At 38.2% G+C, this 16,356-nt stretch overlaps 1 protein-coding gene across 1 annotated transcript; it reads right to left on the bottom strand.

Moving 5' to 3' along the window:
• Positions 1 to 1,764: 1,764 nt before the first annotated feature.
• Positions 1,765 to 16,258, bottom strand: LOC139147735 (protein arginine N-methyltransferase 7-like). Its single transcript, XM_070718902.1, has 11 exons — positions 15,907 to 16,258; positions 12,756 to 12,905; positions 12,054 to 12,162; positions 11,715 to 11,827; positions 7,430 to 7,907; positions 6,775 to 6,971; positions 6,204 to 6,287; positions 4,387 to 4,524; positions 3,475 to 3,711; positions 2,945 to 3,102; positions 1,765 to 2,308 (listed from the first exon to the last, which is right to left on the bottom strand). Exons 1-11 carry the CDS (start codon positions 16,069 to 16,071, stop codon positions 2,053 to 2,055), a joined length of 2,085 nt encoding a protein of 694 aa, XP_070575003.1. The 5' UTR covers positions 16,072 to 16,258; the 3' UTR covers positions 1,765 to 2,052.
• Positions 16,259 to 16,356: the final 98 nt, after the last annotated feature.

Below are 16,356 nucleotides of genomic sequence, written 5' to 3'. Positions count from 1 at the left end.
AGGTTTTGTCCAGATAAGAAAATAATCATGAAATGTATCTATCAGGGTTGTGTTAAGGGAATATTTATTTTGATTTTATTTTATATAAGTCTTGTTTGGAGAAAAAAATTGCAATGCAATTTCCAGTCCACAGAGGTTACTAGTATTTGTAAGATAAGCATAATTGGATGAGCTGGCTGGACAACTGTACATTTTGCGAATAAATGTGGTTGAACATTGGTAAAAGTGCAATATCATAAGTCAGTAATCTGTGATGAACTTTACTGACTCTTTTTAGCTATAATATTTCCTATACAATTTTTCTTTTTCACGAAACTCTTGACAAGGACAATTTTTATAAATGATACAACCAATTTTGGTAAATAATAAAATAATGACAGAATATATTGATCGGTTGCACGTGTGTGTGTTAAGCGTGCCTGATTGGAATGCTTCTGAACAGAAAATACTTGTACTCAATTTTAAAATACTCCTCATTCTGGCAATTGTAAGATTTTTCTCTCTTTATATATTTGATGCAGAGTCAAAAAAATCTGTGGAATGCAATACTGAATATTCACCACAATCCTGCTGTTGCTGTGTTTCTAGGCACACCATGCTGAGTTAAACTGTGGCACACATGTACAAACTCTACAAAATTTTAAGTACAAAAGGAGATTACACACTTCAGTTATTATTATATTCTGTCTACAGCTTGCTGTAAATATGCATTGTTACAGTGGCAGGGGAGAGTTGGCTAATTTTTGTAGGCTGAGGTTATTTGTGGTTACAGTGAAAGCTGTGACTACAATTTGACAGACTTTCAGAACACTGGCAGACCCCCCAAAAATGGCGGACACTCCACCGTTATAATGCTTGATACTCACAACTAGTCGACAGCACGGTGTGCAGAGTTAAGTTGTAAATCCAAGTCATTGGAAGACCAAAATAACTGAATCTTCTAATTAAACAATGATAATACTGATGTGACAAAGTGGTTTCTGTGATCCTCAAGATACTTTTTAGTCTCGCTCAATAGACTTTCATCATATTTAATCATTGATTCATGATATTATGTCATGACGTAAATACAACTGTAAACTTGAAACAGTAAAGAGGCATGTTTATTTCACCACAGACCCTAAAAAAGATGATTTTCCCCTGTGAAAACTAAAGGAGTGATGCCACTTGACTTGGGAGTTCTGCTTGAAAACATTCAGCATTGAAATGTTTCTGCTTCATCAAAGTATTTCATTACAATCTGGCAATACTAAATTTACTTTAAATCACAGTTCTTGCGAATTTTTCATTGAAAGATACGTTCACTGAGAAATGGACAAAGGACAAAGCATTTGGTTTGCTTCATGATAATACATCAGCTGTCAAACATGGATACAATATATCTTTGGTATTAGAACGTAAGGAACAGGAGTGAATTACTGCAATCCAATTCTACTAACTTAGAATCTTGTACAGTAAGTCAAAACACTTTTTAAAGCTTAACTGCTAGTGCAGTTACAGATGGATACTCTAGTCTGGCACCAAAATCAAAGAACATTATTTCACACACACATGACCCTGATGTTACCTATGCAAGGTTGCTCAACAAAGAAGACGTCTTCAAGGCCTCTTTATTAGTAGACAAGTTTACCATGCTGGATGCTGCAGCATGAGTGAAAAGACATCTATATATCATGTTTTTAATTTGCAATGGGTCAAATACTATCATACCAGTAAGAAAGATATGGTTTTGAACCAATAAAAACATTTTCATGTTCAAGCATACACGAGTTACATATAGTTTATTTGACATTTAGTTTACTTTGGGTGAATATTGAATATTTTTTTGAAAATGACATCAATTTAAGTAAACCAATCAGTCACTTGGTTATGAAGCATATTAAAATTTCAGAAATTCAACTGGCCGTTACAGGTATGTTTCTTGCAGCCACAATGTCATGGAAGACAATTTTAAAATTTATCGAAATTTTGTTTTCTTGATTTAACACAACAAATTATTTGATTTTGTATGAAGTGAAATTACGCAAAAAGAGTAATGAGGAAGGATTTCTTTCAACTGATTTCAAACCGAAATGTCAAGTCACCAATTTTGGGGTCGAAGTTCACTAGGTAATTCAGTTGTCTCTGCTCAGTGTCTACATCAACCTTCTGGTTGTCAGTCAGGAAGAACACCCCTTGCTGGGTGTAGGGGTCAAAAGTCAATTTGTCCTTGAAATTCTGGGGTGGCTGAAGCAGCCCTGTTGACAGCTTTGTGTCTCCATCCAATGCATATTCCATCCACAACACAACACCATGACAGGTACCGGAGCTGTAATGTAATGAAAATTCAAAAGTCAAGAACAAATCTACTTCAAGATAAAATGCAAAATTAACCCTCATCTGAAGGGAAATATGCTTGGGCACTGTACAACATACACTATACAAATTTGATCTTTAAGAAATAGAAAAGCAAAATTGTGATATACTGTGGTTCTACTTCATGTATTTTTATTTTGGTTCTTTGATGCGCATAAAATCTGTACAAACGATCCTGCAAATGTTAATGTTGAGAGATCTTTCTATGTTGTCCACTATTTGCCGATTTATTTTGAAACAAGTTCACAAAGAGATAGATGCCAAGTACATGAATGATGCAATGTGAACTTCTTCTGCTATTGTTGGAACAACGCTCTCTAGATCCTTAAAACACCAACTCTACACATGCAGTTTCTTCACTTTCAGCAAAACTGAGTCCACTTTTAGCTGGCTCTTGCCCCATAAGTAATATCTCATCCATGCAGGGGAATATACCAGTAAATTCTTCGACTTCCTTACCATCAATAAGTGTCAATATGTCTCTACTAAGCTTCTGAAACTTTCAAACACCCTGCCAACTGCTTTGTAGGTCCTGAAAAACTAACTTTTGTTTTTCCTCATAAGATGATATTAAAGGTGTAATACAAACCTTCTGAAGTCAATGGTACCATTCACAGACACATCTTTTTCTGGAATAGGTTTTGTGAAGTCAAAGGTCAAGAGGTCAAAGTCTTGGGTCAAAGGTCGTGATGGATATTCCCACAGTGGTTGAGCTTCTGCTCCTTTATCACTATAATTCATGGATTTCTGAAATAGGATGAAAAATGTAAAACAGCTGTTCTTACCGCAATTGTCGTCATAAAACATTCTGATACCATTGTTTTTCATATTTCAATACATGTTTATGTCGTAAATGTGTAGTTTCTAGTGATGACAACACTTTGTACAATGTAAAATGCAAAACTACTGAAATATTTCTTTGATGAAAGTAATGGTCTTTCAGATTCCTCTGCAGCTTAACAGTTGAAATACAAGTATCACTTTTTGATATATTCAATTTAAAAAAATTACAGAAAATTTAATTATTGCAAAGTGTTTGTTTGATATAATATATATCGTTAGTTGTTAGTGGTTCAAATGAGTCTTGGCAGGTTACATTACTGATAAGGAAGTTCTTACCTGAACTAAATCATCAAATGGTGTGACATCAAAACCTTCTAAGTTCCTCACTGGTGCTCTTATCTTCCAAAGATGATCAAACTCTACGGCGATGGCCCGGAGTGTGGCCATGCCTGGCATCACAGTCACATCTTTCTTTGATAGGTCAGAGAGCTCACACTTGGCAAACCAAAAGTAAAGATTATGCCATGGCAATATGGAATTCATGAAGTAAGGTTCTCCAATGAGAATATCAACCTACAAAGACAAACCAGGTGGTTATTGACTTTACATGTAAATACCAGTGATATTTGTCAGTGTGTCAATCGCACAGGTACACCATTCTAGATCTGTCTGTGACCATGCCTACAGCTGTTTATCATTTCAACATCAATTTTTTGGCAAAACTGTGTTGTGTGTTGTGTTTCATGTCGCACTTTGACCTCTACAGAGAGAAATGGGAATGGGTCAGAGCTAATGATTGGGAAACATACACAGAACAGACATTTGCGATTTGCATGAACATACTTAATTGGACCAATCACATCAGAGTTCGACCATGCATTTATAGTAACAAAAATATAGTGGAACAAATTATACCATCGAGTAGTCAACTAGTCGTTTGACATTCGTCTTTAATTTCAGCCCCAGGCCTGTGAATGCATTAGTCACCAGGTTTTGCGATCATCCCAACATCAACATGAAAAGTCAGCTGAAGTTTATTACTTCACTTTACTTTGTTATTATATTAATAAACCCACAGACTTAGGGCAAGTCTAGTGTTACCATAAAAATATTGCAAGTGTTAAAATATTAATAAGCCCACAGACTTTGGGCAAGTACAGTGCAACCTTGAAAATATTGCAAGTCTGTATAATTTGAAATTTGTTTGGAAATTTTGTAACAATATTGGCAACAAATGAAATGATGTACCTTTTGGTTGTCTAAATCTTCTGCGGTCAGCTCTTCAGCTCGCTTGGACACCACTGTCACATTGTCATGGAGACCATTTTCAGTGAGGACCTGATCAATCATACTATTGGATTTAAATCGATTTTCCAGTGTGTACACCTGGGCATGGCCGAGAACAGAGAGTAATGAATGCCAAACTTTACACCAGATATGCAACAGAAGGCTTTTGTATTTATATGATATAATATGATGATATCTGGTGTTGACTTTGCATGATCCTTGTCAAATCAACTAAAATGGTCTGGCAAGATTTATCAGTGACACAAATTACTGTTCCCAGTTGAACTTTCATAAAATTTTAATCCCTGAGTGTTCAGGATATCTTGGGCCTGGATTTAGATACAAATTTGTATACTACGCTTGACAGTCACAGTGTTCATTCTAGGACGTAAAAACAAGGGGCCACTGTGGGCCCCTACTCCTGTCCCAAGGGGGCCATTTTAGAAAATCTGGGGCCATCATGATCATACATGTAAAACCCTTGAATTTTCTGCTGAAAATACTATAGTCTATCAAGTCAAGAAAAGGAGAATACTAGAGATCGGGCCACCTGTAACCAACGAAGCCTACAGCAAAGTTAGGCCCCGTACGTACGCAACAGGCCCAATAATGGCAGCAGCAAACTAACCGTTTGGTTTGATTCAATTGTTTACGTAACTTATGTGATGAATTATTGATGTCGGACTTGAACAACTGTACAAATTACTACGGACTGTGATTTTGACTGTGGAAACGATCATGATGATCAAAGCTTAGCGCACCGGTAGGATTTCTCCGAGTGGCCCCCGATTTGCACTGGTCGACAATTATCACACTGATACATACAACACGAGACTCGAGAGTGTAACCCGTACGACCTACATAAAGTGATCGATACATTAACTTTTAAACATAACTTGTATGTATTAGCAAATTTACGATCATTGGTTCTGACCAAAGGGTTTTACACAGCGGTGTTGTTCTATGCATAGACCTGGCTACTCTGGAAAACGAGATATGTCCGACCTATTAAACTGTGTTGCTCTTCAAAACGATCATCTGGCCGGCCAAGCATGAATGCTTTCCTTGCAGTGTTCAACGTTTCGCTGGTATGGACGATAGACGTTGCAAACGCTTCAATTTAAGGGACTGCCCGATCATCCTGGGTTCATCAACTATTATATAGTACTGGCGTAAAAAATCTGAGCGGCGACTAGCTTTTCACGATAACGCGGCGGCCAGAGCCGTTGTTTACATTCATCGATCGTACCACATGCGCACGGCTCCAATACACCATTGCCCCTACATCAGTCCTTTCTACCCAGCTTCCTATGCACCACCATATATGCCGTAGTGGGCAAAGGTCGAAGGGTAACTGAATCGTTTTACATGGCACACTATGACTGAGGTAATGACCTTCGGGGAGCTACGTAAATGTATGAACTAAGTGAACTCTGCGTGATCGACCGACCCATTCATAAAATGTTGCGCCCTTAGTGGCGCACCAAAGGTAGAAATGAGGGCCATTCGAGATTTTTTTGCGCAAATTGCGCAATGGCGCGTCCTAGAATTAACTCTGCAGTCATTCCAGAAGAGAAACCCGTAAAGTTTTGGTAGATATATTTGTCGATGACAATTTATTTTAATTATTTTCTTTATGACGACTCACGAACACAGGCTCTGTCACCTACTCAACATGAAGCTGTGGTACAACCAAATTGTTTCCATTAGTGTGGTTGCACCCATGTACAGAAAGGAGGTGGCATCCATTTGACAGAGACATTATATTTTTAACTTACTTTCTTTGCTCCAAGCCTGGCAGCAAGCAGAGGCAAAAACGAGCAGTCACTCACTGACAACACTATGGAATCATTGCGTATAACCTGCATTGTCAAAGCAAAACAACAGTGTTATTAACCCTTTGAGCACCAAAGTCTATTTTGTCTCCTTTATAAAATGAACTGCATTCAATTTTTCTCAGGTTTTTGTCAACATTTTGGGAAAAAAAAACTGTAGCCAATGAAAGGTGATGTCCATTTGGTCAAAAATTATCAAAAGTTACAGAAAAATTCATAAAAATTGGTAAAATTTTGCACTAAAATTTTGGCGGGAGAAATTGCACCGCTCAAAATGATCACAACAGTTGTTGCTCACTCAGTTCTCCCTCCTGTGATGGAAAGGTTATGACTTTTTTATCAGTACCAACAAAATATGATAAAAGAAACTAACAGACTATAGAGAATACCTCCAAATATACTGTAATGCTTTGGGCCAAAAGAAAAAAACACTCCAGAATCTATACTAAACTCTTAATGTTGACTGTATATAAAACACTTTCACAATTTTCTGTCGAAAAAGTTCAGTTCCTACCTGTCTTAATGCTGCTGTATACTTGTCTTGTCTGGCTTTATCATTTATCATACCAATTCTTTGTCTGCTACACACTATACTGGCTATTGATTTACATTCAGGTCTTTCAGAGCCCAGTGGGCTTGTATCGGTTCCATTTTTCACGTCAAACCATAGACTGTAGTCATCATGGCTTGCTGTGAGTTTTAATACTTCCCCTATTGGAGAGTCGTATCAACAATCACAAGAAACCACATTTAACATTGCAATTTGCAAATATATTTCAGCATGAAAAAAAAATGAAACCCCAGAATATACTATTGATTAAATATGTATTGACAGGCTTAACCAATATACATTCTATGATTTTCAAGAATAGCTATTTGAAACTTATTGACGTTCAAGAGTAGTGCTCTGTAAACATTCATGAATTAGCATATGTTAACCATGCAAGTGAAAAAACATTGTGCTGCTTGATTATACAACCTCTAGAATAACTTCGACTTTGTGCTACCAAAGTGGGTTAATACAATTGGACAAACATATTATTAGGTTCATATTTTTTGGACACTTTTGCACAAAAAATTTCTAAATTTGTGAGTCATTGGAATAAATAGAAAAAAAATTCAGAGTACAAAAATCCTACATTTTAGAAAAGAGAATGACAGCATCTTACCTTTTTGTACATAAACTTCCTGAGGGAGATAATATGCTGCCTGAATCCAGTGGTCTCGCCATTGTACTGTAGTGTAAGGTTTGTTGGAGGCCCAGTGAGGTTCAGTGCTCAATAAAATTTTACCTTGTGTGTCCATCTGGAGTGTCCACCACATCAAAACGGCATGGGATTTACCCGATCGCAGAGATTTCATTTCAAAAGTCTTACAGTCCGAACATTTAATCATGCCCTTTGAGTATGGAAAGTGCAAAACTTCAACCGGAGCCGTGATTGGTTGGAACTGGTCACAGGACAATTCGTCAAGGTGAAAGTCATACGCTGAGGGTGGCCCCGGACAAGACTGCATGTCTGCTGGGGGTGTGATTACACCACCACTTGCAAGCCTGATTGGTTGAATTTTGTGCAATTTCCATAGCTTGTCAGACTCAACAACCTGTGCGATGACCGTCGCCGAGCTGGGAACAGCGATGCAGTCTTCCTGGAAAAGAAAATTTTAAATTTTGCCATCATATACATAAAGCAACCAACTATTAAATATAAAAGTTCTTTGTACATTTGATTTACTCTGTATCAAGATTATTATACAACATTAAACTTATCTTTAAAAGATATTCACACTCTATGCTATCATAATTATCCAACCGTACAAAATCATTGTTACTGCATGCCTCACATATATATCATACACTGCACATTCCATAGGATTCAATGGTAACTTGTTAATGATGTCAAGTGCCGCATAGTCATCATTTGACTAAAAATGAACTTGAACTACTTTCAACTTGACAACTTTTGGATTTTAAAATAATCTTATTACATGTTTTACGAAGGAAATACTCTTTACACAAAATTACGCATAATCAAAGTGAGACTTGAGTGGACACCGTGGGTCATCAGTATGTATTAGGGAGATGGTGCAGTGGCAAAGAATGTGAAATTGTCAGAAGAGTTACTTTCAGAATGTGCTTAGGAATACAATTCAGAATAACATTCAGACACTCACTATGTGAGATAATATTCTGTATATTCCAGAAGAGTCCTTTCAGAATGTGCTTTAGAATACAATTCAGAATAATATTCAGACACTCACTATGTGAGATAATATTCTGTATATTCTAGAAGTAACAAGTCATTGACAATGACATAGTCCCACTTGTAATAGGAGTATTAGTCTTGATGGGGCAGGGAAATGAGGTCATTAAGAAGTATCACTGGAGTGTATATGTTCAGATCTATGGACACATAGGTCTATGTCATTGTTCCCATTTTGAAACAAGAGGCATGTCTAAGTTATGGTTCTAAATCGGGAAAAAAGATCAGACCTCTAGCTGTATTGGCCTGCCAAGAAATACATATGTGCATAATAAATGAGGTACAAGATGTGACATCTTAAGGTCTACTATCCTATCAAAATTGAAGCGTAAAGAACTTGTGGTTACTGAGTTATGCATATATATGCATATTCAAGGTCAAAGGTCATCAAGGTCACGTGACATTTTGAAAAAAAAAACCCATTGTATTGCTAATTAATCCATATATGCCAAAATTCAGACCTCTAGCTCTATTGGCTTGCCCACAATTATATATGGGCATAATTAACGAGGTAAAGCATGTGTTGTCATAAGGTCTCCCATCCTACTAAATATAAAGGACATAGCACTTGTGGTTACTTATTTATTGACATAATCGTGTATTTTATGTAAAAGGTTATCGAGGTCACATGACATTTTGTCAAAAAATTTCTATCCTATAGTCTGTCCCTATATACTAAAAATCATACATTTACCTCTATTGGCTTGCTCAAAATTAGATATGCACATAATTAATGAGGTACAATATGTGGCGTCATAAGGTGTCCCATCATACCAAATATGAAGGGTGTAGCACTTGTGGTTCCTGAGTTATGGACAAATATGTATATTTGAGGTCAAAGGTCATTGAGGTCACGTGACATTTTTTCAAAAAAATTGTATTGCTAAGTTATCCCTACATACCAAAAATCAGACCTCTAGCTCTATTGGCTCGCTCAAAATTAGATATGTGCATAATTAATGAGGTACAATATGTGGCGTCATAAGGTGTCCCATCATACCAAATATGAAGGGTGTAGCACTTGTGGTTACTGAGTTTTGGACAAATATGTATATTTGAGGTCAAAGGTCACCGAGGTCACGTGACATTTTGTCAAAATAATTGTATTGCTAAGTTATCCCGATATACCAAAAATCAGACCTCTAGCTCTATTGGCTCGCTCAAAATTAGATATGTGCATAATTAATGAGGTACAATATGTGGCGTCATAAGGTGTCCCATCATACCAAATATGAAGAGTGTAGCACTTGTGGTTACTGAGTTATGCACAAATATGTATATTTGAGGTCAAAGGTAATTGAGGTCACATGACATTTTGTCAAAAAAATAGCATTGCTAAGTTATCCGTACATACCAAAAATCAGACCTCTGGCTCTATTGGCTCGCTCAAAATTAGATATGCACACAATTAATGAGGAACAATATGTGGCGTCATAAGGTGTCCCATCATACCAAATATGAAGGGTGTAGCATTAGTGATTACTGAGTTATGGACAAATATGATGTATATTTGAGGTCAAAGCTCACCAAGGTCACATGACATTTTGTCAAAAAAATTGTATTGCTAAGTTATGCATATATACCAAAAATCAGACCTCTAGCTCTATAGGCTTGCTCAAAATTAGATATGCACATAATTAATGAGGTACAATATGTGGCATCATAGGGTGTCCCATCATACCGTATATGAAAGGTTTAGCACTTGTGGTTACCGAGTTATAAACAAATATGTATATTTGAGGTCAAAGGTCACGTGACATTTTGTCAAAGCGTCTGAGATATCTGCGTGAATGGATGGACTCACATGGATGGACTAACGGACTGACATGACCCAATCTATGAGCCCCCTGGACTTTATCTGTGGGGACTAAAAACTGTGTCACTGCATCCTTTTTGCAATATGAATACGATGAGAAACTAAATTTTCATTTTTCTTGCCTTATACATGGGAGTCTATGGACTGCCTTATACATGGGAGTCTATGGACTGCCTTATACATGGGAGTCTATGGACTGCCTTATACATGGGAATCTATGGACTTCCTTATACATGGGAGTCTATGGACTTCCTTATACATGGGAGTCTATGGACTGCCTTATACATGGGAGTCTATGGAGGTGAAAACTAAAAAGTCCTCTAACACGGCCAAATTTGATCGCATTGTGAAACAAATCAACGTGCATCTGTATGAGGTAGAGTACTATCCTTTTACCAAGTTTGAACGAAATCGCTCCAGGCGTCTCTGAGATATCTGCGTGAACGAAAAAAGTCATAAAATATGCAAATGAGCAATTAATTAATAAGCCACACCCACCAAAATCTAATCAGATCTAAGTCTCATCATGATAATACCAAATACCAAATTGCATGACATTGGACCTAAGGGTTCTTAAGTTATGAGTGGAACAAAATCTGTCTACGGACGGACGGACAGACGGCGGACAGACGGACGGACAGACGGACACACACACAGACATTGTGGCGACATAGGACACCTTTGGTGCTTCGCACCACGGTGTCCAAAAACTGTTTGATGATGAAATTCATTCCAAATTTTTCAACAGATTTTTGTCCACAATGGAAACAAAGCAGATGATTGTCATTTGATGTAACCCCTAAAAGTTGGAGTGAAAACTACGTAAGAGAGGCACATAATAAAAACATGATAGACTGAACATGGGACTATGTAGCCTCAAAGCAGGAGACAATTTGCCCTCCTGACGTCAGGCAAATGGTCACCTACCTTGAGCACATAGTCCCTTCTTTTTGGGCTGTGATATACAGTACATTATGATTTAACAGTCAATATGTATGTGGTCAACATTATCCTTGTAGTTTTAAAAGTCTGAATTATCTGTTCTGCATGCAACAACGGACTGAGATATAATAATAAAATAAATGAGTATAAAAAGTGAGAATAGAGTCTATTTATTCAGCATAATGCATATAAGCTGGTCAGCTGTGGAAGAGTTTGTAGTTAACCTCCTGCTAACTTTTAATCAAACATTCCTTTTCATCCTCTTGGCTCTGAAAATCTTGTCAAGAACTCTTACTCTATCCCACCCATTTCCCTATATGCATGTAGAAGTCCAAATCCACCACAGAACGTAATAGCATTGGGTCACACCATGGCAGTGTGAAAGAGCTACCCATGGATAGTTCCAAAGTCTTCTAGTCATATTCTGTTTCATACCTCAAGTAGGTGCTCCAAAGCATGCTTGTATGTTGGTATCGCACCCTCTCCGATCAGCTCAGTATCAAAGACTTCAGTTGCCAAAATATTTGCCTTGTAAGGCATATCACCATCTGAGAGAGAGCATAAATTAATATAAAAAAATAACAATACCCGGTAGAACCACCAACAATAGCCAATATACAGAATTTTAAAAAAAAAACCACTCAACCAGTTACACTTACTGAGGCACTAAACCAAGGGGACCACTGAAGCTTAGTGGACACACCTTTGGTTGCAAAATTTCTTTGTGTCCACTCAGTCTTGCCAAAACAGAAAATAATTTTGATTCCATCTTACCTGGTCCGACTGTCATGTCTTTGGATCTCTTGGAAACAACTTTTATTCTGTCCGCAAATCCATTTTTCTTGATGATCACCTTGGCTGTACGAGCCATTGGCTCAAAAGCCTGGTATAAAATATAAATTTGAAGCCAACAAAACACATGAAGCAAACTCCTGGCAATTCTTTCACACTGAAGTGACATATTACCTATGCCAGCAAGAAATTTCTTTTAGATTCCAGAAACTGTAATGATGACACGTATGTGTTGAGCTATGGCAAAGACATTTTAAAAGAAATAATTCACCCCTTTCGAGTCAGAAATCTTGCATGGTGAATTGTACACTCATTGACTGATGCTTTGTCATTAAATGCCTCAACAGTAACACTAAAAACAAACAGGCTAGATGATGACAGGAGATAGGCACAAGACTGTGTTCAGAACTAGGAAGAGACTAAAGTGCAAATGATTATATACAGAGAAACCATGGATCATGTCATGTACACAACTGGCAGCAAGGCCATCACCATGAACTTAGTGTTTGCTAGACTTTCTGAAGTTTCACCCCCAAAACAAATGTTTTGCTTAACACAATTACTGGGACATAGATTGGCTTATAATATACAAGGAACTGGGAGGTGGGGGTGGGGGTAGGGTGGAGTTATAAAATCGACAGTGGGAGGGTTGAATATCATGTACCATTTTAGTCTATGACCAACCTCACATGCTGTCACCATCTCTGCACCTGCTTCAGCGGCCATCATGGACAGCAGACCAGTCCCTGTACCAATGTCAAGTACATGTGCCTTGAGTCCTCTGTCATGAATGATTTTCACAGCTTCCCTTATTCCAGCGTAGTATTTCTTATTCTGCAAATTAGAGGGTCAAGAAGTATGCTAATCAGTATACCATGGCATGTCATTAGAACTCAATCAAATATGAATGCTTATAACTTTGTATTCTCCTCTAAGAATAGCTTTTTTTGAACATAGTAATATACGTGTAAAGAAGTATAAATTATGATAAAAAATGTTTTATTCAATCTCAGGAGGCGCTTATTATGTAGAAAAACAAAAAGTGTTTGTTCTTCAAAATTAGAGGTTTCTTTAAGCTGTCAGTGAAGCATGCATGTTTTCAAGCTTTCATTACATTGTACTTTTACATTTTCTGGTTGAATAATTATTTAGTTGTGATAGTTGTAAGGCTGCTAACATTTTTATAAACAGTAACTGTTATTTTGTAGTTGCCATTTCATCCATCTTTGAGTTTGACCATAGTCCCTCTATCTCATCTTGGTTTGACCATGTCATATAAAATATAACAGTTTCCCAGTAGCCTGAAAGTGGGAGTGGCAGCGTCATCAGCAGCCAAACATTCCAATGTAGGCCTAGTCCCTACAGACTTCTTTAAAAAAATTATTTACTTTTATCTTTGTCCCAGTCTCTGCTGTAGTTAACATATAACATTCAGTTTTAAAGGTATGTTGCTATCAAACAAACAACTTGATTGGCAAGGCACATAATATGAGAAACTGAATGAATGTATAAGTTGCAGGGTGAAGTTTGACATGCAAGGGAAACCACAGGGTCACACTTTGTGTACAGTAAGCTAGTTCATTGCTGCATTTCAGTGGTTGTAGGTTAGATGACAAAACTGTATCTCGAGGTTTTGCCTGGGTATGAGGGTTGGACGTCAACCCTGCTTTTGCCGTCTGACCCAAATACCCAGGCAAAACCTAGAGTAGCTGCAAAATTGTAGCTCTATGGTGAGGCAGTCGGTGAGTTTGGTTTTGCAACCTCGCTCAACAGTAGCTACAATGCTGATGGCCCTGTAGCGTTCCAAATAAGTGTGTTGCACATGGTGCAGCATTTTGGTGTGAAATCCTACATATTTACTGCATTTGGTTGTAACGATTTATCACTATTGAAGACTAAACACTATACTACACTTCAAACACGTCGATCGTGTTCAAAAAACATTGAGCGTGGGAAGTTGCTTATGGCTGCTCCAAGAAAAATCTCATGATCAGAAGAAAACCTGATTACCGGTAGGTGAATTTTTCCCGGTATGGAGACTTCTTTTGATAGAATGGTTGTGCCAAATTTAATAGACATTTTTGCATTTAGAAAAGTGTACCAGTATGTTCATTATCAAGGGGTGGTTTTACCACTGTCAGAAAAAGTTCACCATTGCTTTAGTTGCATATTTTCACAATTATTCAATAATAGTGATACCCTCTGTAGAAAAGGCATACAGCAAATTGTCACCTATGTGACTAGCTGCAAAATTGTAGCTCTACGGTGAGGCGGTCGGTGAGTTTTGGTTTTTGCGACATCGCTCACCAGTAGAGCTACAATGCCGAAGGCCCTGTAGCATACAAAATAAGCGCGCCGGACATGGCGCGGCATTTTCATGTAAAATCCCGCATATTTACTGCATTTGGTCGTACCGATTTATCACTACTGAAGACTAAACACTATACTACACTAACCTTGTCGTTTATGGGGTTTGGTATTAGCGCGAACACGTCGATCGCGTTCCATAAACATTGAGCGTGTTTCTGGGAGCCGCCATTACCGGAAGTTGGTAATGGCGGCTCCAAGAAATGTTTTTGAAACGCCATCGACGTATTTGAACAAATACCAAACCCCATAAACGACAAGGTTAGAGCAGTCTACTGTTTAGTCTTCAGTAATGATAAATCGGTACGACCAAATGCAGTAAATATATGGGATTTTACATCAAAATGCCGTGCCATGTGCAGCATGCTTATTTTGTATGCTACAGGGCCTTCGGCATTGTAGCTCTACTGGTGAGCGATGTCGCAAAAACCAAAACTCACCGACCGCCTCACCGTAGAGCTACAATTTTGCAGCTACTATGTGACAAAAGTATTTCCGCAGAGTCACGGTCCCTCAAGACTGTGGCAGAGTGGAACAACTCCATTTGTACTTTTTAACGTCAAAGTCATGTCCCAGAAATTCCAGAATTCATTCATTTAATAACACTTTGAAACTGCCACACATTTTTGACAAAGTCTTCTGATCGGGAGAATTCTGTCATTTTAGAGAAAAAAGTGCCATTAAATAGCTGTATCAAAATACATGTAACATTTCTAGAAAGTCTCCCGATCGGGAGATTTTCTCCCTATCGAGAGAGAGAATCCCCTTTTGGTGCAGTGTGCCTAGCTGCAAAATTGTAGCTCTACAGTGAGGCGGTCGGTGAGTTTTGGTTTTTGCGACTTCGCTCACCAGTAGAGCTACAATGCCGAAGGCCCTGTAGCATTCAAAATAAGCGCGTCGCACATGACGCGGCATTTTGATGTGAAATCCCACATACTTACTGCATTTGGTCATACCGATTTATCACTGAACGGTCCCTAAAGACTAAACACTATACTACCTCCATGACTACACTAACCTTGTCGTTTATGGGGTTTGGTATTTGTTCAAACACATCGATCGCATTCCAAAAACATTTCTGGGAGCCGTCATTACCAACTTCCGGTAATGGCAGCTCACAGAAACATGCTCAGTGTTTTTGGAATGCGATCGACGTGTTTGAACGAATACCAAACCACATAAATGACAAGGTTTATTATAGTGTAGTATAGTGTTTTATCTTCAGTAGTGATAAATCAGTACTACCAAATGCAGTAAATATGTGGGATTTCACATCAAAATGCTGCGTCATGAGCGACACGCTTATTTTGAATGCTACAGGGCCTTCGGCATTGTAGCTCTACTGGTGAGCGAAGTCGCAAAAACCAAAACTCACCGACCGCCTCACCATAGAGCTACAATTTTGCAGCTACAGTGTGCCTTGCCTTAGCGGTGACACATGTGAACACGAGGCTGAGTGAATGCGTACCCGTTCATCGTCGTGAAGCATATCAGCGTAGGCCGACCTTGCCACTTCTTGATGATAGTCGTACTCTTGATCTTGTACAAACCATTCTGTTATGCCGGTGGTCGGGTTCACACGTGCGAAGAAAGCGTCTGCTGTGTTCTGAGTTGTCGTCAATTTACCAGCCATCCTTTTCGAAAAACATCGGCCGCTCTCAAAAAAGATCTCTGACGCCCGACCAGCGTGTCGAGTGATCAGAATGGCAGTGATTAATGATACAAAAGACTTAATTTTGAAATCCGTTTTTAACCGTTCGCTAAAAGATAACGAGTATCGAACTTTGCGAGTGTTTTATATGGACGCGGCCATATTGAATAACGTATATTCTCGCGAGATCCCGGACCGACTTTCAGACTATATAGCGAATATATCTATCCGCGTACAGGCTATATTGTCATGAGCTGTTACAAATGG

The sequence above is a fragment of the Ptychodera flava genome, chromosome 13, assembly GCF_041260155.1.
Source record: "Ptychodera flava strain L36383 chromosome 13, AS_Pfla_20210202, whole genome shotgun sequence".
NCBI classification, from domain to species: Eukaryota; Metazoa; Hemichordata; class Enteropneusta; family Ptychoderidae; genus Ptychodera; species Ptychodera flava.
This window is presented reverse-complemented; position numbering and strand designations above follow the sequence as displayed.

Coding starts and splice junctions, on each gene's coding strand:
- LOC139147735 (XM_070718902.1), bottom strand. CDS start 16,071: ATGGCTGGTAAATTGACGACAACTCAGAACACAGCAGACGCTTTCTTC. Junction 7,908..11,714: donor CTTTGGAGCACCTACTTGAG/GTATGAAACAGA, acceptor TTTCTTTTCCAG/GAAGACTGCATCGCTGTTCC. Junction 3,103..3,474: donor CATTTGATGATTTAGTTCAG/GTAAGAACTTCC, acceptor ATCCTATTTCAG/AAATCCATGAATTATAGTGA.